Raw genomic sequence first — 27,233 nt, forward strand, 5'->3', positions numbered from 1 at the left:
ATGGGTCAGACTCTGCCAGGGAAATGCATCTTCATCCTGAAAGACAAAGCCTCTGAAGGGAGCCATATGGGAGAAGGAGTCCCAGGGATTCTAGGGATGAACATCATTAGTGAGCTGAAGGAGCTCCTGTTGCCGGTAGAAGGAACCAGGAGGATAAATTACCATGGGCACCCCGAGAAGAATACTGTGCTGAGTCGAGTACTGGCTGGAGCAGAGAGACAAAACCATTGACTGGGCCCTGCGGGGCAGATTGGAAATGTTAACGTGGGCAGAAAACAGAAGAGTGTTGTTCCTCCTCGGAGAGGGAGGGTCCTTGATGAACACTGCTGGGTACCAGGAAATACCAATAGATACCTGTGGGACCCCACTCGATATTCCCTCCCAGCTTGACTGTGAATCATTCATAACTACTATCTGAGTACATTTGCTAAGTCATTGTGCACCTACCTTATAATAGGATCATCAGTGTTTTTTCCCCTGGTTTGCTTATGAGAAGGCGATCTGAGACCATATGAAATGTCTGACTAAAGTTGAGATATACCATGTCTACTGTTCTTGTCCCCGCCCCCAACCCTCGTCTTCTTACCCTGTCAAAGGATATGAGGTGTGTTTTGTATGGGGAGACTTTGGCAAACCAGTAAAGTGCCTGAAACCACTATGGCGTATTGCTAAAAGCAGCCAAGTCAGCAGGCTGTAAATTGGCCATTCAGCACTCTCAGTTTGACCAAGGCAGGAGCGGGAGTGATGGAGGGGAGTTTTGGGTGCCACAGAGAGGGCAGCTTGACCCTGTGTCCTTCCTGATAAGAATTGTGTTGAAGTTGCTGATACATGCAACTTAGAAGAACAGAATGTGTCCCAGGAATGTCTATTGGGGCCTCAAGGCTGCAAACTCTGGAAAAACCCACACCTGGTTAATTGATAATCAGAAGGAATCTCTCGCTTGACCATTGAAACTGCTTACTTAACAAGTTTGCTTTAAGGGACATGTCATTCTATTACTAAGGTATAAATAAGGGGGAAAAGTTTTTATTTACTGACAGCACCTCACACAGAGTAAAAGTTACGAAGAGTTTTGGGTTGAAAGAACCCCGGGTAACAGATTTGACATGATTTGTTCTTTACAAATCCATGTTGACTGTTAGTTGTCACCTCATCTTCCAGGTACTTGCAAATTGATTATTTGCTCCATTCTTTCCGGGTGCAGAAGTTAAGTTGAGTGGTTTATAATTCCTGGGTTGCCCTTATCTGCTTTTTATTGATAGGTACCACTTGCCCTCTTGCAGTACGCTGGGATCTCTCCTGTCCTCCGAGAGTTCTCAAAAATATTCTTTAATCGCTAAGATCTCTTTGGCCAGTCCCTTAAGTATTCTCTGGTGTATTTCATCTGGCCCTGCTGACTTGAGGACTTCTAACTCGTCTAAAGAAAAGGAGTACTTGTGGCACCTTAGAGACTAACCAATTTATTTGAGCATGAGCTTTCGTGAGCTACAGCTCACTTCATCAGATGTATACATCTGATGAAGTGAGCTGTAGCTCACGAAAGCTCATGCTCAAATAAATTGGTTAGTCGCTAAGGTGCCACAAGTACTCCTTTTCTTTTTGCGAATACAGACTAACACGGCTGTTCCTCTGTAACTCGTCTAAGTAATTCTTATCTTGTTGTATCCCTATTTTAGCCTCAGATCCTACCCCATTTACACTGATGTTCACTGTTAGTCCTCTGATAACTGATAACCTTTTTGGTGAAAACCTAAACCAAAATGGCATTTAATATTTGGGCAATTCCTGCATTTTCTTGTGACTGTGTTTCCCTCCTCGTTGAGCAGTGGTCCTTCCCTGTCCTTCATCTTCCTCTTGCTTCTAATGTATTTGTAAAATGTTTTCTTGTTACCCTAAATACTTCAATGGTTGCGATTCTCAAACACTACAGTAATGGGGACAGTATAAAAACCTAAGATAGCTTGAGGGCTAGAGCTCAAACATGGCTTATTAAAAAAAGAGAAAAAAGATATGCAAATGCATATCCTTAATGCCGTGCCTAAGTCATTTAATAGGTCTGCACCTGCATGGCTAGGACACAAGGAGGGGTCTGGGCAGCTAATGCCGGGACACCATGAGCACTTTATCCAGCATCAGAAGCATATTTTGGCTGAATTGTCTCTTCAGTCTAGTGGCCTGTAAAGGAATGATGGTTTCTGACATTTTCTGGAGATATTGGGGAATATTGTGCTCTATGGGCCTGGTGCAAAGGTCAGTAAAGGCAAGGGGAGGACTTCCCTTGGTCTGAGTGGCATTTGGAGCAGGGCCTACTGGAATGTTGATTGACGTTTTTGAAGGGGACTTAGGTAATGGGGTATCTAATTCCCCTTGACTTTACCCTTTGAATATTCCAGATGTGATTCATGATACTTTCCTCCCGCAGGAGCTCTGTGAGAGGTCCAGCTGGTGGAGTCTGGAGGGGGTGTGAAAAAGCCCGGAGACTCTCTCCACCTCTCCTGCAAAGCCTCCAGCTTCTTCATCAGTAGCAAGTGGCTGGATTGGATCCGTCATGTTCCTGGGAAGGGACTGGATTGGGTCTCCAGTGTAGACAGTGCAGGTACCCCATATGACCTGGACTCAGGGAAAGGGCAATTCACCATCTCCAGAGACGCCTCAGGTCACCTGGTGCATTTGCACATCAGCAGCCTGAAACCTGAAGAACCCGGTGTGTATCCTTGTGCTAGAGATATGGGATCCCTCAGTGATTCACTTCATTACAGATACCCTAATGGGATCCTGCGCTGGAGAAAGTCACTAAAGAAAGTGAAAAGAAAAGGAGTACTTGTGGCACCTTAGAGACTAACCAATTTATTTGAGCATTAGCTTTCGTGAGCTACAGCTCACTCTTTCCACAGTATGCATCCGATGAAGTGAGCTGTAGCTCACGAAAGCTTATGCTCAAATAAATTGGTTAGTCTCTAAGGTGCCACAAGTCCTCCTTTTCTTTTTGCGAATACAGACTAATATGGCTGTTACTCTGAAACCTAAAGAAAGTGAAATACTCTGACTGCCTTCTGCTTCAGTCACAGAGTACAAGAAATTCAAAGAATCCTAGAAAGGTAGGGCTGGAAGAGGGACTTCAAGAGATCATCTAGCCAACGCCCCTGCACAGAGGCAGGATTAGATATACCTAGACCACCCCTGGTGGAACCTTTCCTCATCTGTTCTTAAAAACCTCCAGTGGTGGGGATTTCACAGCCTCCCTAGGTAACTGGTTCCAATGCTGATAGTGAGATATGCTTATCCTTAGAACGTTTTTTCCCCCTGGTATCTAACCTAAATCTCCCTTGACGGATTTTCCATTTGTTTATTTTCTCAAAGCCATAGAATCATAGAGGCGATAATTGCTAGTGACGGAGAATCCACCATGACTCTTGTCAAGTTGTTCCAATGGTTAATTCACCTCAATGTCTTTTTAAAAAAATCACCTTATTTCCAGCTGGACATTGTCTAGCTTCAGCTTCCAGCATTGGATCCTGTATATCTTTGTCTGCTATACTGAAGAGCCTGTTATCAAATTTCTCTTCCACATCTAGGTACTTGGAATGCAAGCAAGTCACCCCTTAATCTTCTCTTTGTTTTAGATAAAGCAGATTGAGCTCTTGGAGTTTCTCACTATAAGGCAGGTTTGTCTAATCCTTTAATCATTGTGGTGGTACTTCTCTGAACCGTTTCCAATTTATCAACATCCGTTTTGACCTGTAGCCACTGGAAGTAGACAAAGGAGTCCAGCAGCCGTCACACCAGTGCCAATTACAGAGGTAATATAACCTCCGATTCCAACCAGAGATTCCCCTGTTTACCAGGGGGTAGCCTTTCAGGGAACTACGTGAGTCTTTCTTTAAAATTGTCCCTGGGAATAGGATATTTCAGGAACTGTGCCTTGTGTATACTTCTCTGAGGACATGACTCTTACACTAGGCTTTTCAAGCCCCATTGAGAATCCCAGCCAATATGGTTACACACGTGGGTAAAGGTCAGCATGGGTGTAAGTGCTTCCAGGACTGGGGCCTGAGTATTGCTGTGTCACAATAGGACATTTTAGGGGCTCTGCATATTTGATGCCATAGTCAGCGATGACTTCCTCTCTCGGGAGCGGGGGTTTATGAATGGCCGTGAATGTGTTTTTTCTCACTGTGTGTTTTGCACAGTAGTACGCGGTGGTGTCTTCAGATTTCAAGCTGTTCATCAGGAGATACGTTGTGCTGATGGAGCTGTGCGTGCTGATGGTGGTTCGCCCTTTGAGTCTCCGGGTAGAAAGTGTTGAAATTATCAGTCCTAATCGTTGCTACTCACTCCAGGCCTTTCCCCGGAGCCTGTCGGACTTAGCTCATGGAGTAGTCAGTAAATGTGTAACCGGATGCTTTGCAGGTGAGCTTCACAGACTCTCCAGGCTTTTTAATTTCTGCCCCAGGCTGAACCAACTGGATTTGGGACCCAACACCTGTGGATAAACAGGAAGAATGCTTACTAATGTCTTTGACTTCTCCACCTTTCCCCTTGTAATTCAAACAACCCCTCTGTAAAATATTGATAGTAACCCTTTCTTTCTCCCACCCTTTATCTATCTGGTCTGTTTAGATTTTAATCTTTTTAGGGCAAGAACAGTTTCTGTCTGTCTGCACAGAGCCCAATGAATGGGGCTTTGATGTCAGTCTGGGTCACTACAAGCTACCTTAATATTGCTTATGAGAAATTCATAGATCTTTTTGGACATGCTCACCTGTTAAAGTTACTAGCAGGAAGAGAAAGCAGAGCAGAGGGGCCATGGTTGCTGTTCTCAAACACCAGCTTCTGTGGACCCAGAGAGAGCAAATTGCCTTTGCAGGTGAGTTTTTACTCTGAGGTTTTAAACAGGTGATTCCCCTACTTTATTTGCATGTGGACAGTGCAGTGGACTTAAAAGTCCTGCAGGCGGAAGATCTAGGGCTGGCTTGGTGCATCAGTGTGGCTTGTCAGCCCGATTATTTCTGTTACATGATCCCATTGCTCTTCTGTCTCATCTCATCTGTTCTTCTGCATGGTGCCTGGTCGCCTTTGTCACAGAAAGCAACTCTTGAGATCTAAGGGAGTGAAGGGCTTTAGGCCCTCAACTCCCATTGCCTTACAATGGGATTTGGGCACCTAACTCCCTTAGGTTCATTGTGCTTGGTGGAGGGAAAAGAGAACCTTTACTCTACCTTGATTTAAATCCAACATGTCATGTTAGAGCTCCTTGCCTTATTTGAACTTTATTTTAGATCTTTGCACTTCTGGCTGGAAAGTATAAGACTTACAAATGCTCTGTATGGTAAAGAACAGATGAATTAGTTCTGAGGCGCACTGAGGATGGACTAGATGGGGGATAAAAGGGGTGACAGAATTCAGGAGAAACATCCCAAGAAATGGGAGAACCCAACAGTCCCTCTCGTTCAGTCTATTTGCTCCAGAACCAGCTGCCTCAGAGGAAACCGCATGACATCCTCTTGCAGCCCATTCTAGAATACTCTGCACACGAGGGGAAACGACTTCCCAACACCTCCTTGGCTCTGTGTCTGTGCGTTTGTTTTTGTGTAGGTGGACGGGGAGATCACAACGCTGGGGTCACCAAGGAGCTTAATGACAGGTTAGTCTCTAAGGTGCCACAAGTACTTCTTTTCTCTTTTCAAGGAGCTTAAGGATGTTAGACACTGAAATAAATGGTATTTATGTGCTCAGTACTCTTAGCCTCCTTTCAAAATCCCAGCCGGACACTGGGGCCGAGTGAACTTCACAGTGAGAGTTCAGGCATTGGGTAAGCTTAGGTGCCTACAGGATTGGGCAGCCGTTGAATGGGGGTTTTGTGAATATAGCCCTTAGTCATCAACACTTTCCTTTGTGCAGGTGAATAGTTCCATTGAACTCAGGAGCTAGGAACTGCAAAGGAACCCAAGGGAAGTAGGCACCCAACTACCTTTGAAGTTCAGTAGGATTTGGGTGCCTAACTCCCTTAATTCCCACTGAGAAGCCCAGCCCATGAGACTACTCATGTGAGTAAAGGGAAACATGTGTGTAAGTGTTTCCAGGATCAGGGCTTCAGATTTGCTGTGACATTAGGGCACTTGGGGGGCACTGCATTTCTGATACCACTGTCAGCAACAGTGAGCCATTTCAGGCAGGGTTGATGAGTGGCCAGGGATGTGTCTCTTCTCACTGTGCCCCTTGCACAGTAATACACAGCACTGTCTTCAGATTTTAGGCCGTTCATTTGCAAATACGCTGTGCTGAGGGGAACATCCACGCTGATGGTGACTCGCCCTTTCAGATTTTGGGGATAGAAGGTCTCAAAAGTATCTGTCCTGATGGATGCTACCCACTCCAGTCCTTTCCCGGGAGCCTGTCGGATCCAGTTCATTCGGTACTCATTAAATGTGTAGCCGGACGCTTTACAGGTCAGCTTCATAGACTCTCCAGGCTTTTTGATTTCTGCCCCAGACTGGACAAACTGGATTTCGGACCGGACACCTGCTGATAAAGAGCAAAGAATTATTGAGTCCTTTAGCTGCCCTACATTTCCCCCCACCCTGCCAGACACCCACCCTTAGTCTGCCATGTCTATTCAAGGTGAGGTTTTCAATGCCAACCAGCACATACGGCTGTCCAATTCCCATTCAGATAAATGGGAACTGTGGGGCCAACCCCCCTAGGTAGCTTTGAAAATCTAAAGCTAGGCACTTCAGGAACAGTGATTATGTCTCGCTTTGTACAGGGCCTAGCACAAGAGACCCAGTCTCATCGGGGTCTTTGAAATCTTACTGTTCTAATACCAACTGTAAGGTCAAAGTTAATACTAATTCCACTACTATTACTTTTGCTAGTACTATTTTTATGTCTCCGAGGGGATTTGAATGCCAATTCCCACTAATTTTAATGGGAATGGAGTGTTCCAATCCTTTAGGCAGCTTTGAAAGTCTGACTCTAAACGACGTAAGATGCCTTTGCTCATTCTTACCTGATAACACTGCTGCTAAGAAGAGGAAGCTTAGCAACGGGGTCATGGTTGCTTGGATAAAAGAGCGTCTGAGGAGATAAGGAAGCAAATTCCTTTTGCTGGTGACAGTTCCCACTGAGGCTTTAAAGAGGAAATGGCCCTACCTCATTTGCATATGGGTAATGCTGTAACCTTAAAAGTCACAAAGCGTGACTGGGTGGAGTTTGTCTGAGGCACTCTGGAAAGCACTAGATTAGACGTGACGTAGCAACATTTTCTGGGCAGGGACTGTATTGTTTTACTTTTGTCCTGCACTAAGAGATCTTTGGGGCAGTGCTGCAAATATAACCGACTCTCCTGCTTTGGCAGATGGGTGCAGCTGAGGCACAGAGGTTCGTCTAAGACCACACACAGTATCTGTCAGACTCGAGCTTGGTAAATGAACCCGTATCCCCCCGGCTCTCAGACCAGTGCATAAACTGCAACCTTGAACTCTTAAAGCAGAAAAGTGTCCAGAATTATCACACTTGATGGCAACTGAAAATCTGGAAGGGCTATTAAGCCTCTTGCTTCAGAGTTTAAGCCAATCTCTAATTATTAGACACCAGGATGAGATCTACTTAGTGACAAATTATACCACATATGCCTGCTGAGTGGTTCTTATGCCGTCCTCTGAAACATCCGAGGCTGACCCCATGTAGGTACTGCATATTCCTGGTGAATAACTAACGTCCATAGTAAAAGGTATAGTAGATTTCACTGAGGAAATGTTAGCATAATTCACATAGACAGAATGTGTGGCTTTGTCCCACAAAATTAATTTGAATTGTGGTAGCACATAGGGGCCGAATAGAAAGTAGGACCCCCTGTATCTAGGCATCAATACATATATATTCCCTATCCCAAAGAGTTTATGATGTAAATAGACAAGGGATGGGAGGGAAAACAGAAGTTCAGTGGCTTACGAATACAACAAGGGATGGGAGGGAAAACAGAAGTTCAGTGGCTTACAACTACATCGTGGGGGTCAACACCAAGGAGGGAGAAGAACTATTAAGGCTAAAGGATAACGTTGGCACAAAGAACAAATGGAGACAAACTGACCACGAACGCATTTCGGCAGGAAATAAAGATTCTAACCTTTGAAGGGGTGAGGGTCTAGACCAGCCTCCCACTAGAAATAGTGGGACCAAAATAACTAAGTAGTTTTAAGATGGAGCTTGGTGAATTTATGAGCTGGGATATGTGCCGGGGTTGTTTGGGAGAGAAGGAACTGGACTAAATGACCCAGGAGGTCCCTTCCTGTCATGTGTTCCGGTGAGTTTCCCAAGATCACACAGCCCATTCACGGCAGAAACAAGAATAGACGCCAATTCTCCTGTCTCCTAGTCACGTTTGGAAGTATTAGACTTTTATCAGTAAATGTTGATTTCACTGTACACACACAGACCAAAAAAATTTCCATTGATAATAGCTGAAATTTACAGATAGGCAAAGAAAATGCTGCTTGTGAACTTAGTTTGATTTCAGAATATTTACACCGTATATTTTGACATGATGTTGACCATTTGTGTTTAACACTTTAACTTTTTGAATCTCAGTATCTACCAGTATTTTATGTGTCCAATCCCCCAACTGTGAACATTTAGATAAAAATAAAAATAAATCTTAAAAATAAGTATTAATATCTGAAATCAGAGCAAAATAAAAATTGAACTCTGCCAAGCCAACTCATATTCCCGAACCCTGTTCACTGGATCAATTTTATGAACGGTAAGAGACTGCTGATGCTTCAGGCTAAGTACATTCATGGGGAGAAAATATCAGGAACTAAAGAGATCTTTTAATGTTCTGGATAAAGACATAAGAACCAATGACTGGAATTTAAAGCCAGACATTCCAAGTAGAAATCCAAATTTTTGACAGGAAGGATGTTTAACTTTTGCAACAAGCAAATGGCAGACTCTCCATCTCTCAAGGTCTTCAGATCAAGAGAGGATGCCTTTCTGGAAGATACTTTAGTCAAACACAAATTACTGGGCTCAATCCAGAGGCAACTGGATGAAATTCTTTGGCCCGGGTTATGGAGATCAGACTGGATGAACTAATGGTTCCTTCTGGCCTGAAAAATCAATGAACATAATGGATCTGAGTCGAGGACCAATGAAGTCAATAGAGAGACTCCCATTGACTCAGTGTTCCTTGGGCCGGGCTTACAGCTGAATAATAGAATCTCCTGCTTCTAATGCTGAGGATGCTGCTGTGGATTGAGTGACATTCGCCTCTGGGTTATTGTACTAGCCTGCGATACAGTGAGCAGCACAGTGATACGTTGCACTGTCATCCGCCTACAAGTTCCTCATTTCCAAGTGAACCATGTTGTGGGTGTTATCCCTCGTGATACTGAACCGCGGCCGAAGAGACTGCGGCACGTTCGTTGATACCCCATTTGTGCTGACCTCTCCGATCCAGGTCAGTCCAATCTCACGGGCTTGCCGGACTCATTGCATCCAATATTTGGTGAAATTGAAGCCAGAAAACTTGCAAGACAGCTTCAGGGACTCTCCCGGCCTTTTAACTTCTGCAATTGGTTGAATCAGGGACACTTGGCTCTGGAAAACTAAAGATATAAAGATATGTTTTGTAGGTAGTCAGATACTGCAGAAGCAATGATATTAGCAAGATAGATATTTTAGAAGATTTCAGAGAGAGACTGCAGAAGGATGGATGGATGGATGGATGGATGGATGGATGGATGGATGGATGGATAACTTGTTCATGTGAATATGTGGCTAGAAAAAAGCCAGAAAAAAAGTTTCCTTAAAGAAAATCCAGTAAGGGTCGATCTACACAGCATCTTGGAATGAGCTTCCCAACCCAGTTCTACAGACTAGGACTAGCCAGGTTCACACTCGTGCTGTAAAAATAGCTATATAAACAGCACTTTGTAGGTGCAGCTTGGGCTGGAGCTGAGTCTTTGAAGCCCATTCCCCCACAGACTATTTGTCAATCCAAAATGCTGTGTAGACGTACCTTTGAAGACCCTAGTGGAGCTCAAGGTGCTGTCACCACTTGGGTGTTGTAGTTCATAAATCATTTATATCATTCAGATCATTTGCCAGGAAGAGACTTTTCTCTAGGTTCCAGACAACTCTACCTACCCGCAGAGCAGCTCAGCAGTATGGAGAGACAAATGAAGGTACACATGGTGGTGTATATGAACAACAGCAAAATATTTGGCAGAGGGAGAAGGCAATAGAAATGGGTAGCCTTCTTCAGAAAGAAATTGTTCCAGACAGTCTTTAATAGAGAAAAAGGAACTCACATTTGCATTAGGATGACTACAAAATAACTCAGTCAGCCCCATCCCCATGAAATTTTGCTGTCTCTCGGTTCATCCTATGCTCTAACTCAACCACAAGTTACGGGTTTGCCATGGGAATCACTGGGTGAGGTTCTCTGGCCTGTGCTGACTTTTCAGCTTGGAAAAGAGATGACTAAGGGGGGATTTGATAAAGGTCTCTAAAATCATGACTGCTGTGGAGAAAGTAAATAAGGAAGTGTTATTTACTCCTTCTCATAACACAAGAACTAGGGGTCACCCAATTAAATTAATAAGCAGCAGGTTTAAAACTAACAAAAGGCAATATTTCTTCACACAGCCGCACAGTCAACCTGTGGAGCTCTGCCAGAGGATGCTGTGAAGGCCAAGACTAGAACAGGGTTCAAAAAAGAACTAGATGTAAGTTTATGGAGGACAGGTCCATCAATGGCTATTAGCCTGGATGAACAGGAATGGTGTCCCTGTCCTCTGTTTGCCAGAAGCTGGGAATGGGCGACAGGGGATGGACCATTTGATGATTCCCTGTTCTCTTCATTCCCTCTAGGGCACCTGGCATTGGCCTCTGTTGAATGACAGGATACGGGGCTAGGTGGACCTTTGATCTGTCCCAGGATGGCTGTTCTTATGTTCTTATGCTATGCAGAAAGTCAGACTAGATTATTTTAATGGTCCCTTCTGGCTTTGAAATCTAGAAATCTCAGAATTCAGTTTTCAACTGTCCAGGCTGGCTTCAGAGGGTGGCATTTTCAAAGTGCTGGAAGGGATTTAGACACTCAGTATGCAAAGTTAGGCATCTCCCACCCTTAGGCTCCTCTGGAAATTAAAGCTCAAGTTTCCAGGGCTTTATTTCTGGACTAAGTCAAGGGCTGCTGACTTCTCCTCCCTTCCAGAAAGCGAAGATTAGGGGACTGGAACACATGAGTTATGAGGAGAGGCTGAGGGAGCTGGGATTGTTTAGCCTGCAGAAGAGAAGAATGAGGGGGGATTCGATAGCTGCTTTCAACTACCTGAAAGGGGGTTCCAAAGAGGATGGCTCTAGACTGTTCTCAATGGTAGCAGATGACAGAATGAGGAGTAATGGTCTCAAGTTGCAGTGGGGGAGGTTTAGATTGGATATTAGGAAAAACTTTTTCACTAAGAGGGTGGTGAAACACTGGAATGCGTTACCTAGGGAGGTGGTAGAATCTCCTTCCTTAGAGGTTTTTAAGGTCAGGCTTGACAAAGCCCTGGCTGGGATGATTTAACTGGGAATTGGTCCTGCTTTGAGCAGGGGGTTGGACTAGATGACCTTCTGGGGTCCCTTCCAACCCTGATATTCTATGATTCTAAGAGGCAAGGCACCACCGTGAGAATTGACAAAGCCCTCCTGGCATCTTTCACAGCCTTCCTATAGCTCCCAATCCCCCAGGGGCTCTCCAAATGTTTCCCACAAATATTTCTATCTTTTCTTCCTCGATAATTCCTGTCCCACTGCTGCCAGATGTGGAATAGCCATCACATTTCTCCTTCTCAGCCCTCTGCTGCCATCATATGGGCACTTCACCTGGTCAGAGATTTTTTTTAGAAAAAGGCATCTACCTCTGTGACATTTAAAAATAAGTTGAACTTATTTTTCCCTTTCCAGTGAAAATAGGATTTGTTCTCTGCTCAGTGACTTCTTTTTCCTGCCACAATCCTATCAAAAACCTCTCAGCTTCTTCAGTATTTCTGCTCCACCTCCCTTCCCTTTGCCAAACACATGCTTGATGTGCTCTTGCAAGGACAATAACCTGTTTTTCCTCACTGTGTGTCTGGAACAGTAATACACGGCAGTGTCTTCAGGTTTCAGGCTGCCCGTCTGAAAGAACACCAGGCTGTTGGAATTGTCCCTGGAGATGGTGAACCTCCTAAGAATAGCTGGGGAGTGGTAGGCTTGGCTGCCATCATTGGTAACTGTGGACACCCACTCCAGTCCCTTCGCAGGAGCCTGGTGGACCCAATTCATCCAGTAGCTGCTGAAGATGAACCCAGAGGCTTGACAGGTGAGGCGGAGAGAATCTCCGGGCTTCTTCACACCCCCTCCAGACTCTGCTAGTTGTACGTCTGCCTTGACCCCTGTAAAGACAGAATTATGGTAGTTAATATTATTTTTAAAAAGTAGCCAAGTTATTCATTTCTGGGGGCTGGGCATGTCAAACTTCCAGAGTTGGGTGCCCATATCCCATCGAAAATCAATAGGATTTTGGCATCTAACTCCCTTGGGGGTCTCTGGAAATCCCAACTTTGGCCCTAAAGTTAATTTCCAACAGCACTTAAAAGACTCAGAAGCCTAAATCCCATTGGCTTTCATTGAGACTTGTGCATCTAACTCACTTCAGCACTTTTCAAACTTTTTACTCTAGCCTCCTTAAGAGCCCGATATTTAAAGGTCTTTATGGGACTAAAGATGCAGTTAGAGACCTAGTGGGGTTTCCACCAAGGTGTCTAACTCCCATTGAAATAAGTGAGGGCCAGGGGTTCGGGGCCTAGTGTGATTTTTCAAAGGTGTCTATCTGCACATTTAGGTGCCTAAATAGATTTTAAAATCTGCCCCTAAATTCACATTGGGCATTTAAATAAACAAATGTCTTCAGAATTGCTTGAGCACAAAATGATTCTTGTGTAAATCCACAGAAGCTGGTGGAGTCAATTATACGTCTAAATGAAGATTTGGCATCTGGATGTTCAAAGTGCTGTAAGGCATTTAGGCACCTAACTCTCACTGACTTTTTCAGTGGGATTTGGGTGCATAAGTCCCCTAGGCTCCTTTGGAAAAATATCAGCCCTAGGGTGTGATTTTTCAAAGCTCCATATGGTGATAATTGATCAAGCACCTCTAATTAATTTTAATGGCAATTTTGCTTCCAAATTAAGTCAAAATCTTAATTCTTGGCACCAGCGTCTGAAAGTCCTTGCCAGAATGTCCTGGTTTTGCATAAACTAAACTTAAAAAAAAGGAAGAAAAATGCTGACCTGAAAAGATTTCTGAAAGGGAAAACCAGAGAATAATTGGAATTATATTGCAGATTTGGGATATACTCCTTTAACAGCTCAGATACTCCTTTGTGGAGAATGATTTGGGTACCAGTTTTCTCAGTGAGTATTCCTGTTTGCTTGCCTTTTAATAGGCTGGCTTGTTACTGGATTTGCATAGACCACTTCAATTAAGTTTCAAGCACCCTCCGAACTATAAATACAAGCCAATAAGGACTGTCAGTGTAGGAATAAAAAGAATCCAGTGAACACGGAAAGTAAGGGGGCGAATGGGATTCACTATCAAACTCTAGGCTTGTGGGGTGGTCAAAAAACTGTGGACTTCAGGAGTGGTCTGTCTGCTGTGGGAAGACTGCAGGGCTAGGAGAGGAAGTGGTCAATGTGAGGGGGTTTCCTCGGTGTGAATTCTGCCGCAGAACAAAAGCAGGTGTGAATTGTATCGGTGTGAAATAGAGCAGCCCTATCCTCTTTTCTAGTCCTTTGCCTCCCTCTGGTGTTCATTTACAGCCAACAGTAATGTCAATTTCAGAGGAACAGCCGTGTTAGTCTGTATTCGCAAAAAGAAAAGGAGGACTTGTGGCACCTTAGAGACTAACCAATTTATTTGAGCATGAGCTTTCGTGAGCTACAGCTCACTTCATCAGATGTATACCGTGGAAACTGCAGCAGACTTTATATACACACAGAGAATATGAAACAATACCTCCTCCCACCCCACTGTCCTGCTGGTAATAGCTTATCTAAAGTGATCAACAGGTGGGCCATTTCCAGCACAAATCCAGGTTTTCTCACCCTCCACCCCCCCACACAAATTCACTCTCCTGCTGGTGCTAGCCCATCCAAAGTGACAACTCTTTACATAATCAAGTCGGGCTATTTCCTGCATAGATCCAGGTTTTCTCACATCCCCCCCACCCCCATACACACACAAACTCACTCTCCTGCTGGTAATAGCTCATCTAAACTGACCACTCTCCAAGTTTAAATCCAAGTTAAACCAGAACATCGGGGGGGGGGGGGGTAGGAAAAAACAAGAGGAAACAGGCTACCTTGCATAATGACTTAGCCACTCCCAGTCTCTATTTAAGCCTAAATTAATAGTATCCAATTTGCAAATGAATTCCAATTCAGCAGTTTCTCGCTGGAGTCTGGATTTGAAGTTTTTTTGTTTTAAGATAGCGACCTTCATGTCTGTGATTGCGTGACCAGAGAGATTGAAGTGTTCTCCGACTGGTTTATGAATGTTATAATTCTTGACATCTGATTTGTGTCCATTTATTCTTTTACGTAGAGACTGTCCAGTTTGACCAATGTACATGGCAGAGGGGCATTGCTGGCACATGATGGCATATATCACATTGGTGGATGTGCAGGTGAACGAGCCACTGATAGTGTGGCTGATGTTATTAGGCCCTGTGATGGTGTCCCCTGAATAGATATGTGGGCACAATTGGCAACGGGCTTTGTTGCAAGGATAAGTTCCTGGGTTAGTGGTTCTGTTGTGTGGTATGTGGTTGTTGGTGAGTATTTGCTTCAGGTTGCGGGGCTGTCTGTAGGCAAGGACTGGCCTGTCTCACAAGACTTGTGAGAGTGTTGGGTCATCCTTTAGGATAGGTTGTAGATCCTTAATAATGCGTTGGAGGGGTTTTAGTTGGGGGCTGAAGGTGACCGCTAGTGGCGTTCTGTTATTTTCTTTGTTAGGCCTGTCCTGTAGTAGGTAACTTCTGGGAACTCTTCTGGCTCTATCAATCTGTTTCTTTACTTCTGCAGGTGGGTATTGTAGTTGTAAGAAAGCTTGACAGAGATCTTGTAGGTGTTTGTCTCTGTCTGAGGGGTTGGAGCAAATGCGGTTGTATCGCAGAGCTTGGCTGTAGACGATGGATCGTGTGGTGTGGTCAGGGTGAAAGCTGGAGGCATGCAGGTAGGAATAGCGGTCAGTAGGTTTCCGGTATAGGGTGGTGTTTATGTGGCCATTGTTTATTAGCACTGTAGTGTCCAGGAAGTGGATCTCTTGTGTGGAGTGGACCAGGCTGAGGTTGGTGGTGGGATGGAAATTGTTGAAATCATGGTGGAATTCCTCAAGGGCTTCTTTTCCATGGGTCCAGATGATGAAGATGTCATCAATATAGCGCAAGTAGAGTAGGGGCGTTAGGGGACGAGAGCTGAGGAAGCGTTGTTCTAAATCAGCCATAAAAATGTTGGCATACTGTGGGGCCATGCGGGTACCCATAGCAGTGCCGCTGATCTGAAGGTATACATTGTCCCCAAATGTGAAATAGTTATGGGTAAGGACAAAGTCACAAAGTTCAGCCACCAGGTTAGCCGTGACATTATCGGGGATAGTGTTCTTGACGGCTTGTAGTCCATCTTTGTGTGGAATGTAAGCCCTCTACTCCAACATTCCACACAAAGATGGACTACAAGCCGTCAAGAACACTATCCCCGATAATGTCACGGCTAACCTGGTGGCTGAACTTTGTGACTTTGTCCTTACCCATAACTATTTCACATTTGGGGACAATGTATACCTTCAGATCAGCGGCACTGCTATGGGTACCCGCATGGCCCCACAGTATGCCAACATTTTTATGGCTGATTTAGAACAACGCTTCCTCAGCTCTCGTCCCCTAAAGCCCCTACTCTACTTGCGCTATATTGATGACATCTTCATCATCTGGACCCATGGAAAAGAAGCCCTTGAGGAATTCCACCATGATTTCAACAATTTCCATCCCACCACCAACCTCAGCCTGGTCCAGTCCACACAAGAGATCCAGTTCCTGGACACTACAGTGCTAATAAACAATGGTCACATAAACACCACCCTATACCGGAAGCCTACTGACCGCTATTCCTACCTGCATGCCTCCAGCTTTCACCCTGACCACACCACACGATCCATCGTCTACAGCCAAGCTCTGCGATACAACCGCATTTGCTCCAACCCCTCAGACAGAGACAAACACCTACAAGATCTCTGTCAAGCTTTCTTACAACTACAATACCCACCTGCAGAAGTAAAGAAACAGATTGATAGAGCCAGAAGAGTTCCCAGAAGTTACCTACTACAGGACAGGCCTAACAAAAAAAATAACAGAACGCCACTAGCCGTCACCTTCAGCCCCCAACTAAAACCCCTCCAATGCATTATTAAGGATCTACAACCTATCCTAAAGGATGACCCAACACTCTCACAAGTCTTGGGAGACAGGCCAGTCCTTGCCTACAGACAGCCCTGCAACCTGAAGCAAATACTCACCAACAACCACATACCACACAACAGAACCACTAACCCAGGAACTTATCCTTGCAACAAAGCCCGTTGCCAATTGTGCCCACATATCTATTCAGGGGACACCATCACAGGGCCTAATAACATCAGCCACACTATCAGAGGCTCGTTCACCTGCACATCCAGCAATGTGATATATGCCATCATGTGCCAGCAATGCCCCTCTGCCATGTACATTGGTCAAACTGGACAGTCTCTACGTAAAAGAATAAATGGACACAAATCAGATGTCAAGAATTATAACATTCATAAACCAGTCGGAGAACACTTCAATCTCTCTGGTCACGCAATCACAGACATGAAGGTCGCTATCTTAAAACAAAAAAACTTCAAATCCAGACTCCAGCGAGAAACTGCTGAATTGGAATTCATTTGCAAATTGGATACTATTAATTTAGGCTTAAATAGAGACTGGGAGTGGCTAAGTCATTATGCAAGGTAGCCTGTTTCCTCTTGTTTTTTCCTACCCCCCCCCCCGATGTTCTGGTTTAACTTGGATTTAAACTTGGAGAGTGGTCAGTTTAGATGAGCTATTACCAGCAGGAGAGTGAGTTTGTGTGTGTATGGGGGTGGGGGGGATGTGAGAAAACCTGGATCTATGCAGGAAATAGCCCGACTTGATTATGTAAAGAGTTGTCACTTTGGATGGGCTAGCACCAGCAGGAGAGTGAATTTGTGTGGGGGGGTGGAGGGTGAGAAAACCTGGATTTGTGCTGGAAATGGCCCACCTGTTGATCACTTTAGATAAGCTATTACCAGCAGGACAGTGGGGTGGGAGGAGGTATTGTTTCATATTCTCTGTGTGTATATAAAGTCTGCTGCAGTTTCCACGGTATACATCTGATGAAGTGAGCTGTAGCTCACGAAAGCTCATGCTCAAATAAATTGGTTAGTCTCTAAGGTGCCACAAGTCCTCCTTTTCTTTTTAGTAATGTCAATGGATATGTAAAGGTTCACACATGCTCCTTTCATATCTCTCTGCTGCAGAGGGGGAAAAAATAGCTTAATAACAAGCTATGTACGTGGATACTGTGATTGAGCTTTGAATTCAGATGAATCCTGTCTTGGTTTGGGATCTACCCTAGGGCTTGGGAGATGGGGAATGTATTCCCTGTTCAACCCCCAACTCTGTGACCCTGGGGCTCTGTGCCGCAGTTTCCCCATTTATAAAATGGGGATAGTAGAATTGCCCTACTTCCCAGGGGTGTTGAGAAGCTAAATGCATTAACGGCTGTGCGGTGCTCAGACACTACAGTGATGCGGGACAGATAAATATCCCAGACTGCAAAAGCCCCTTAGAACAGTAACTCTCTATAGTGTCAGGTTTCAGAGCGGTAGCCGTGTTAGTGTGTATCCGCAAAAACAACGAGGAGTCCTTGTCGCACCTTAGAGACTAACACATTTATTTGGGGATAAGCTTTTGTGAGCTAGAATCCACTTCATCAGATGCATGAAGTGAAAAATACAGGAACAGGTATAAATACATGAAAGGATGGAGGCTGCTTTACCAAGTGTGAGGTCAGTCTAACGAGATAAGTCAATTAACAGCAGGATACCAAGGGAGGAAAAATAACTTTTGAAATGGTAAGAGAGTGGCCCATTACAGACAGTTGACAAGAAGGTGTGAGTAAGAGTAGGGGGAAATGAGTATGGGGGAAATTAAGTTTAGGTTTTGTAATGACCCAACCACTTCCAGTCTTTATCCAGGCCTAATCTGATGGTATCCAGTTTGCAAATTAATTCCAGTTCTGCAGCTTCACGTTGGAGTCTGTTTCTGAAGTTTTTTTGTTGAAGAATTGCTACTTTCAGGTCTGTTATTGAGTGACCAGCAATGCCAGCGGTGCCCCTCTGCCATGTACATTGGCCAAACCGGACAGTCTCTACGCAAAAGAAAAATCTGACATCAGGAATCATAACATTCAAAACCATTCAAAAACCAGGAGGAGAACACTTCAATCTCTCTGGTCACTCAATAACAGGTGCTTTAAGGTAGTGCAGTTTGCTCTTCGACTCCCTTACAAATCCCAACCTCTGCACTCCTCTTACTATTACTTCTAGATCTTCTCCCTCCTGGGCTCTTCCTCTGATGTCACCTACCACCACCAGGCTCCATGGTCCAGGCTCCCCACTTCCTGGCTTCTTGCCCCAGTCTCTTAGCCCAGCCAGTCCCAGTTTACTCCCTGAACCCCAGATTCTCATCAGAGGTGTTTTCCCTCCTCACTGAACACTATCCCCATTCCCCACTGGCTCCCAGTCCCAGACTCTTTGTCCAGTCAGTCCCAGACCCCCACATCCCTATAGTGATAGGAGTCATGCAGAGTAGGAAACGGAGGGACAGAGACATGTAAATGACTTATCAAGGTCACACAGCAAGTCAGGCAGAGCTGAGAAGAGAAACCAGGTATCTTGGTCTCCATTCCATTGGGTCCTACACGCTCACCAGCTGTACCTGTGGTAACTGCGTGGAGATGATAAAAGTCCCATGACAAGGCTTTGATATGCTGAGATGTTGGGCATTTTTTCCTATTTCAGACAGAACAAATAGCTACATATGGGAAAACTTTTGCTTCTGATTTTGAGAGGCATAGAGAGAGTCAAAACCCCAGAAAGGCTCTTCCATCCCAAACACAAAATCTTTATTGTAAGTGAAGAAAGAAATGAGGCCCCTCTGTTTTTATGGGTTCTGCTGTGCTCTGAACAGCAGACAGCCTGTGGGTGCTGATTGAGGGGCATCTGCAGTTCTATGGGGAAGGGGAAGCACTGGGCTGGGATAGCAAAAGGGCTGTGGGTCAGGAGACAGAGACTTCGGTAGAGATGTGTGTGATGTGGGAGCCCAGGGCTGCAATGAGAGTGAGGCTGTGGGAGAGAAAAGGTGGATGAGGTCGTATCTTTTATTCCACCAACTTCTGTTGATGAGAGAGACAAGCTTTCAGGCCACAAGGACCTCTTGTTCAGCTCTCTGGAAGGGTGGTCGTGGGTCTGTAATGAGGGGCATCAGCAGAGCTGGGTTTGTGTGACGTCAGGATTTGAATAGAAGGGGGCTGCTGATCAGGACTGAGGAGCATCAGGAATTGGGGATGGTGGAGAATCCCTGTGGATTCAACAGAACTGTTTGGTTTGTGAGCCTGGGATTTGACTAGATGGAGCCTGAGGGGTTGAAGGGTAACAGCGGAGGGGAGGCTGGAGAAAGGTGTCCAGGGCTGGAATAGGAAGGGGCTGTGGTGATGGTTCATGACTGAGAGATATTAAAAGAGCTCTGTGTGGGGAAGCAAGTGCTTGTGTCAATGGAGCAGAAAGGCATCTTCAGCTGGGGCAAACTTTACCTGTTTCAAAGACAGTTTACTCTGTTTTTCCTTGAGAGAGCCGAGACCAGACTCTGCAGCCTAAATAGTTGCTGCAAGTTCATCCCAGGTGATATTCTTACGCTAATTAATTGTGTCCCAAGGGAAAGCAAAGCCTTGAAATAAGCAGTGAAGAAATTGTTATGTTTATAATGCAAGAAGAAACATGAAAGGTACAGAAGGAAGGGTGGGGGAAGAGGTCTGGAAGTAGCGAATCAGAATTCCTAAATTTAAGTTGTGTGCTTGACTCGAGTCCATAGAAAGAATATTTAAAAAGGTAGATGTTACTATTCCACAAATGCTGGCTGTACCGACATAGAACAGGGAAGTTCAGACTAGAGCTCTGTATATCTATCTTCTTCTGTTTGTACATCTCACATCCTCAGCTCTATCTCTCTGTCTCCAACCCAGCTTGTCTGCCTTTCTATGCTCATGAAGAAAGTGTTTTGTATTTTCTGCAGAAGCTAATAAGTACTACTGTTACTCATCATCAGTTATCAATCAACTTAATATACAAAGTAAGGATCTAACTAAACTTCATATTGTTCTTTGTTTGAAGGTAGGTACCTTGTCCGCCTCCGGTCAACTTCAAATTGAGAATTCAAATGTTGGCTCCAGTTCAGCGCACTGATATTTTGAATGAAATCAGCTGGAAAATGGAATTTCTCAGACCTTCTTAAAGAGGAAAAACTGGTGTAATCTCTACATGGATTCACTGTGTGAGTATATCTGAACCGCTACGATTGGTTTTCAGATCTTATGATGGTGTCGCCTGCTTTTGAAAACAAAGGGGATCTATCTAGTGATTCCAATGGGAGTCTGCCCACTAATATCTACAGACCTGACATCAGATGTGTCATGAGCTATCCAAACATGAACAATTTCATATTGTGCTTTGCTGGCCTGATTTACTAATGTATCGGTCCAGCTTTCCACTAGTGTGAGCACATTAAAATAGAGGTTGGCATTTATTTTTATCTTTTGGATAACAGTTAATTCACACACAAAAAATGTCAGACAAGTTTTTGTGAATTTGGGTCAAATATCAGAAGTCATTTGGGACAAAAAAAATTAAAAAATCAAAATGGTTCATTCTGATATTTCCAAAATAAGATGTTTTGACATTTTAATTTGAAATGATGTTTCCTTTTGAAATTAAGCAAGCTTTGTTTTCAGCAAATTAAAAAGTGTAAAAAGCACCCAAAAAGTGTTACAAAATGAAATCAAAAGAAGATGACAAAGAAAAATCATTTGGGGTCAAGGAAATTGTTCAACTTGAAAAGATTACTTTTTTTGTGGGAGAAACTCTCCTTGCTCCCCGAATAACAAAAACAATTTTGGTTCACCCAAAACTTTATTTAACTAAGACTTTTTTGTCTCAGCCAATGAAGTAATAAAATTCAAAATTTGTGGAGGTCTACATTGAAATCAAATTCATATGAATCTGAAAATGGAGCAACTCACTGGTGAATCAGACTTTCCATTTGATTATGTATTTTCTGCTGTTCTATTTCAAGAAGCAGTTTATTTGTAAAGTCCATTTTCTCAAAATGTTAGATAATACGCTTCACCACCTCAGTAAGAAAACATACATGTAATATATACATCTATGTATACATATTTGAGAGAGAGAGAGAGAGAACCTGCTACTTAAGAGAATTTAAGAAAGAAACTTAAGAGAAACCTGAACCTGCAAATGTTAGTCAGGTGATTTTCATGTATACGCTGCTCAGTTACTTCTGAGCACCCACACATCTTTCCTGGCCTTGTTGTTGAGTGTTCGTACGTGGGATGAAACTTCTGAACTGAATTTTTTGTTTAAAAAACTTTTTCATAGGATGTGGGAGTTTGAGGAAATTCCATTTTCAAAAGAATTAAGAGTTAAGAAAGCTGGCAGTGATTAAAAAGTCAAGAGCTCAATTCCTAGCTGAGAGACGGATCTGGTAAATCCTTCATTTATTTGTGTGCATGTGAGTAACTAAAAATGTGTTTGTGTGTGGTTGACATTCACGGATTAAAGACGTCATGAGCTGAAATTGCAGCAAACGAGATTTCGGTTGGACAGGAGGAAACACTTCCCAATGTTAAGGGTAGTTAAGCATTAGAACAAATGACCTAACAAGGCGGTGGAATCTCTGTCTTTGCAGGTTTCTATGAACAGGTTACACAAGCACCTGTCATTGATGATCTGCGTAGCACTTAGTCCCACAGCAGTGCAGGGGACTGGACTAGCTGACCTACTGAGGTCCCTGCCCCGCCTATATTTCTATGATTCTATACGTTTGTGAAGGTTTTTTCCCTAGATCTTCAATCATTTTTGAGATTTAAAGCTGAGACTTACAAAGCCACATTTCAGATCCAGACAATCAGTTCCCATTAATTTTAATTTTATTTATAAAATGAATTTCCCCCTAGACATGTTATTTCAACTACATGAAATGTTTTTCTCTAGGTCCCTCACCTTTCATATCCATCCTCCCACAGGACCTACACTGTACATGAATCCTCTCAATCAAACTGTGGGGTCAGCGTTCATTCTGCTGGCTTTTCCGGTCACCTCAGAACTGCAGATATTCCTCTTTGTGGTCCTGCTGCTGCTTTACTCGCTCACCCTCGTGGGGAACGTGCTCATCATTTCCGTCATATGGTTCCATCATCGCCTGCACACTGCCATGTATTTCTTCCTCAGCAACTTATCCTTCCTGGACATCTTGTTCACCTCGGTCATTTCCCCTACAATGCTGGTCAGCCTCCTTTCAGATAGGAAGACCATCTCCATCACTGCTTGTCTGGCCCAAACCTTCTTCTTCATCTTCCTGTGCACAGTGGAGTTTGTCCTACTATAGATATAGTATACTATAGATATACCTCTATCATATCCCCCCCTTAGTCTCCTCTTTTCCAAGCTGAAGAGGCTAGGACTTTTCAGCTTGGAAAAGAGGAGACTAAGGGGGGATATGATAGAGGTCTATAAAATCATGAGTGGTGTGAGAAAGTGAATAAGGAAAAGTTATTTACTTGTTCCCATAATATAAGAACTAGGGGCCACCAAATGAAATTAATGGGGAGCAGGTTTAAAACAAATAAAAGGAAGTTCTTCTTCACTCAGCGCACAGTCAACCTGGGGAACTCCTTGCCTGAGGAGGTTGTGAAGGCTAGGCCTATAACAGGGTTTAAAAGGGATAAATTCATGGAGGTTAAGTCCATTAATGACTATTAGCCAGGATGGGTAAGGAATGGTGTCCCTAGCCTGTGTTTGTCAGAGGGTGGAGATGGATGGCAGGAGAGAAATCATTTGATACCTCTTAGGTTCACTCCCTCTGGGGCACCTGGCATTGGCCACATTGGCGGACAGGATACCGGGCTCGATGGACCTTTGGTCTGACCCAGTATAGCCGTTCTTATGTGCTTACTGAAGGTGATGTCCTTCAAAAGATATGTAGCCATCTTCAAGCCCTTATGCTACACAGTCATTATGAATGGCAGGGTGTGCTCCAGGCTTCTCCTTAGCTGTTGGATGGTAGCTTCTCTATCCATGCTTGGTCCAACCATAGTGTATACCAGGCTACCTTTCTGCAGCCAAGAACTAGACCATTTATTTGGTCTTATCAACCCTCTGCGAAAAGCTTCCTGTGTCGACACCAGCTACCTCAAAATGCTAGACTTCATTCTCTCCTCCATTGTATCATGGAGCTCCTTAACGTTGACCATAGAGTCCTACACCCACATCATAGCCACTCTCCTTAGGATCCCCTCCGTCCAAGGGCCCAAAAAAGCCTTTTCCACTTGCGTCTCTCACCTCACCGTAGTAACCCTTGCCTACGAGAGTTCCATTTTTCTGCATGTCCGACCGCAGCACAACCAATCCTTGGCTTCTGAAAAAGGAGCTTCTCTGCTCACTGAGGTGGTGATACCCCTGTTGAACCCTTTCATCTACAGCCTCAGGAATGATAGAGTTAAGGAGGTCTTGAGAGATGCTATAGTGAGGCTTATGGGTTGCTCAAAGAAGGTCAGTCCTTGAAACTATTCATTTTAAAAAGAGATAAAATGGTATATAAAGTCCAGGTGGGTCTGAATTAAATTGCCTTGTTTTCAAGCATGACCCAGGCCCTTGCAGGAAAAGCTACAAAGGAATTTAGGGGCTAGATAACATGAGATTTAGACACCTAAGTCCAATATTTAGGCCCCAAAGAGCTGCTCAAAACCTCTACTTCACTGTCACCTAAACCTGGACTCACCTGAATTCCCTGGGTGCCTAAATTCCTGCTGATGAAGTCTCCATGGTGTTTAAGTTTCTGTCCATGGGCATGTGCAAAACTGCCTACATTCTGTTGTAGCTACACTGCTCACTGCCTAAACCCCAGTGAGATTCTCAGGGCGTGTCTACATTACTTGCTGGATCGAGGGGCAGCGATCGATCCAGCGGGGGTCGATTTCTCGTGTCTAGTCTAGACAGGATAAATTGACCACCGTGCACTCTCCCATTGACTCCGATACTCCACCAGGGCGAGAGGCACAGGCGGAATCGATGGGAGAGCGTCAGCCATCGACTTACCGCAGTGCAGACACTGTGGTGAGTAGATCTAAGTACATCGACTTCAGCTATGTTATTCACATAATATAGATGGATCCCCCCCTGAGTGTAGACCAGACCTCAAACTAGTTGCCTTTCATAATTCCTCTTCGTGCCTTCCTACATCTTTAGGTGCCTAAATACCATTGAAAATCTGGCCCTAAGTCTCCTTTTGCCTCAGTTCCCCATCTGTACAAAGGGAAGAGTCCTTCCTTACTTCATAGTGATGTTATGACCATAAATACATTACACACTGAGAGGGGCTGAGATTCTGTGGTAGTGGGGGGTCAGATAAGTACCTTGGATAGGTTCTCAGCTAGGGACCACCCTATCACCTAGTCTGAACTCCTGCATTTTTAGACTTGGCAGAATTGGAATTTTTTAATCTTTTTATAATTTCGATGGTTCATATCAATGTTCTTATTGTCACTTTTTAAAACTTTGACTTTTAAAATTTTCACAGTTGGGGGAAATGATAGTGGGGGGGGGTCAGAGAATATTTTTTTTAAGGATTGTAGACTTTAAGATTCAAAAACTTGAAGCTTGTTAAGCGTTAAAGCACAAATTGTCCACATCTTGTGTCAAAATGTACAAAGCAAATATCTTGACATCAAAATCTGTTCTCAAACAACATTTTTCTTACTGTGCTTAACTGTAAATGTGGATTATTAGTGATGGAAATTTTTTTTCATTTATATAGTGAAATTCACATTCATTTACATTTATCCATAAAACTTAAAGCTCTCCAAATCTATGTATATTACAGGCCACCACAACCACCCAGTGCCCATGCACTAAACTCAGCACCCAGAACTAGACCAAAGTAGTACAGATCAGAGGAGGCAGGACTGTTACTTGTCACAGGAAGAGAAAAGGAGAGGCTGAGGTGCACCAATGCTTCTCAAATGCCTGGGGACTGATTAAATGAGACTTACCTCGGTGATCTTGGCAAGTGATCCATACCCCTTGTTGCAAAGGAAGGAGAAAACCCCCACGATCGCTGCCAATCTAATTGGGGTGAATATTCCTTCCCGATGCTGCATACGACTCCACTGTGCCCATAAAGATAGAAAAAAGCAGGGTCATGGCTGTGAGACCTGCGTGGAAATAGGTGAATCCTCCCGCCTGGCGTCACGTTCCTACCTCCCTTGGAAATCTCACCATTAGCCTCCTTTGAAAAGGACCCTTATTCACTCGGTGTCTCGGTTCCGCATCTTACATGCTGGGATAAGGATACTTTCCTACCTCAGGGAGATGCTGTTAGGACCAGCTCATGGGTTTGGCGCTCTGCTACATTGTGATGCAGGCTATAGGGACAGTATTGCAACACTTGGGCAGGTCCTGCGTTACCTCTGTTTCAGAACGTTTCATCTTGTTATTTTTGCATTTGCAGTTGGTGTGTAAACATCTGGCACTGGGGTTCCTTTCTCTCCTGTCCGGTTGTAGAGCACATTATGTACGTTGTCAGCACCTTTGTGCTGTACCCGTGGTGTGAGTGCACTTGAAGAAATCACTTGCTTCTCCTGGGAGGCAGGTAATTTCTCACGGGGGTGGCTAAGCTCTGTAGAGTCTATGAACAATCCAGCAGTCGCTTTGCAGGTGGTGTGTGGTTTGACCACTGCTTTCCATGATGACCAGATTTGTTTCGTGGTTACCTGGGAAATCAGTCTCCCTCCCGCTTCTCATCCTTAATAAATAAATGATTGTATCATGCTGATCAAAATTGTTTGTGTTACCATCTGCTTCCCCTGTCTGTGAGGACTGGAAGGGACCTCGATAGGCCATCTAGTCCAGTCCCCTGCACTGAAGCAGGACTATATATTATTTAGACACGCCCTGACAAGCGTTTGCCTAATATGTTATTGAAAACCTCCAGTGCCAGAGAATCCACAAGCTCCCAAGGTAACTTGTTCCATTGCTTAACTACCCTGACAGTGAGGAAGATTTTCCTAATGTCCAACCGAAACCTGTCTCTTTAACATTTAACCACACTACTTCATTTCCTGTCCTCAGTGCTTAAAGAGAAGAATTTAGCACCTTCCTCTTTATAACCTTTTACATACTTGAAGACTGTTATCATGTTCCCTCTCAGACTACCCTTCTCTGCACTAAACAAACCCAACTTTTAAAATCTTTCCTCATAGGTCAGGCTTTATAGACTTTTAATGGAATTATAGAACTGGAAGGGACCTCGAGAGGTCATCTAGTCCAGTCCCCTGCACTCAAGGCAGGACTATGTATTATCTAGACCATTCCTGACAGTTTTTTGTCTAACCTGCTTTTAAAAATCTCCAATGATGGAGATTCCACAACCTCCCTTGGCAATTTATTCCAGTGCTTAACCACCCTGACAGTTAGGAATTTTTTCCTAATGTCCAACCTAAACCACCCTTGCTGCATTTTAAGCCCATTGTTTTTTGTCCTATCCTTAGAGGTTAAGAACAATTCTTCTCCCTACTCCTTGTATCAACCTTTTATGTACTTGAAAACTGTTATCATGTCCCCTCTCAGTCTTCTCTTTTCCAGACTAAACAAACCCAGTTTTTTCAATCTTCCCTCATAGGTCATGTTTTCTAGACCTTTAATCATTTGTGTCACTCTTCTCTGGATTCTCTCCAATTTGTCCACATCCTTCCTGAAATGTAGCACCCAGAACTGGACACAATGCTCCAGCTGAGGCCTAA

At 44.1% G+C, this 27,233-nt stretch overlaps 2 protein-coding genes across 2 annotated transcripts in view; both read left to right on the forward strand.

Moving 5' to 3' along the window:
• On the forward strand, positions 1-23,997 carry LOC125629039 (olfactory receptor 6M1-like). The gene is made up of 4 exons (XM_048834294.2): positions 1-198; positions 4,194-4,410; positions 22,461-22,812; positions 23,385-23,997. The coding sequence occupies exons 1-4, from the start codon at positions 1-3 to the stop codon at positions 23,995-23,997; spliced, it is 1,380 nt and encodes a 459-aa protein (XP_048690251.2).
• The window catches only part of LOC125628993 (olfactory receptor 6M1-like), an 11,195-nt gene continuing 5,781 nt past the window's right edge, over positions 21,820-27,233 (forward strand). The window contains exon 1 of the mRNA XM_048834277.2: positions 21,820-21,919. The gene's annotated coding sequence lies outside the window, so the exon portion shown is untranslated. The remainder of the gene's footprint in view (positions 21,920-27,233) is intronic.

Source organism: Caretta caretta, chromosome 13, assembly GCF_965140235.1.
Source record: "Caretta caretta isolate rCarCar2 chromosome 13, rCarCar1.hap1, whole genome shotgun sequence".
Taxonomy (NCBI): domain Eukaryota; kingdom Metazoa; phylum Chordata; order Testudines; family Cheloniidae; genus Caretta; species Caretta caretta.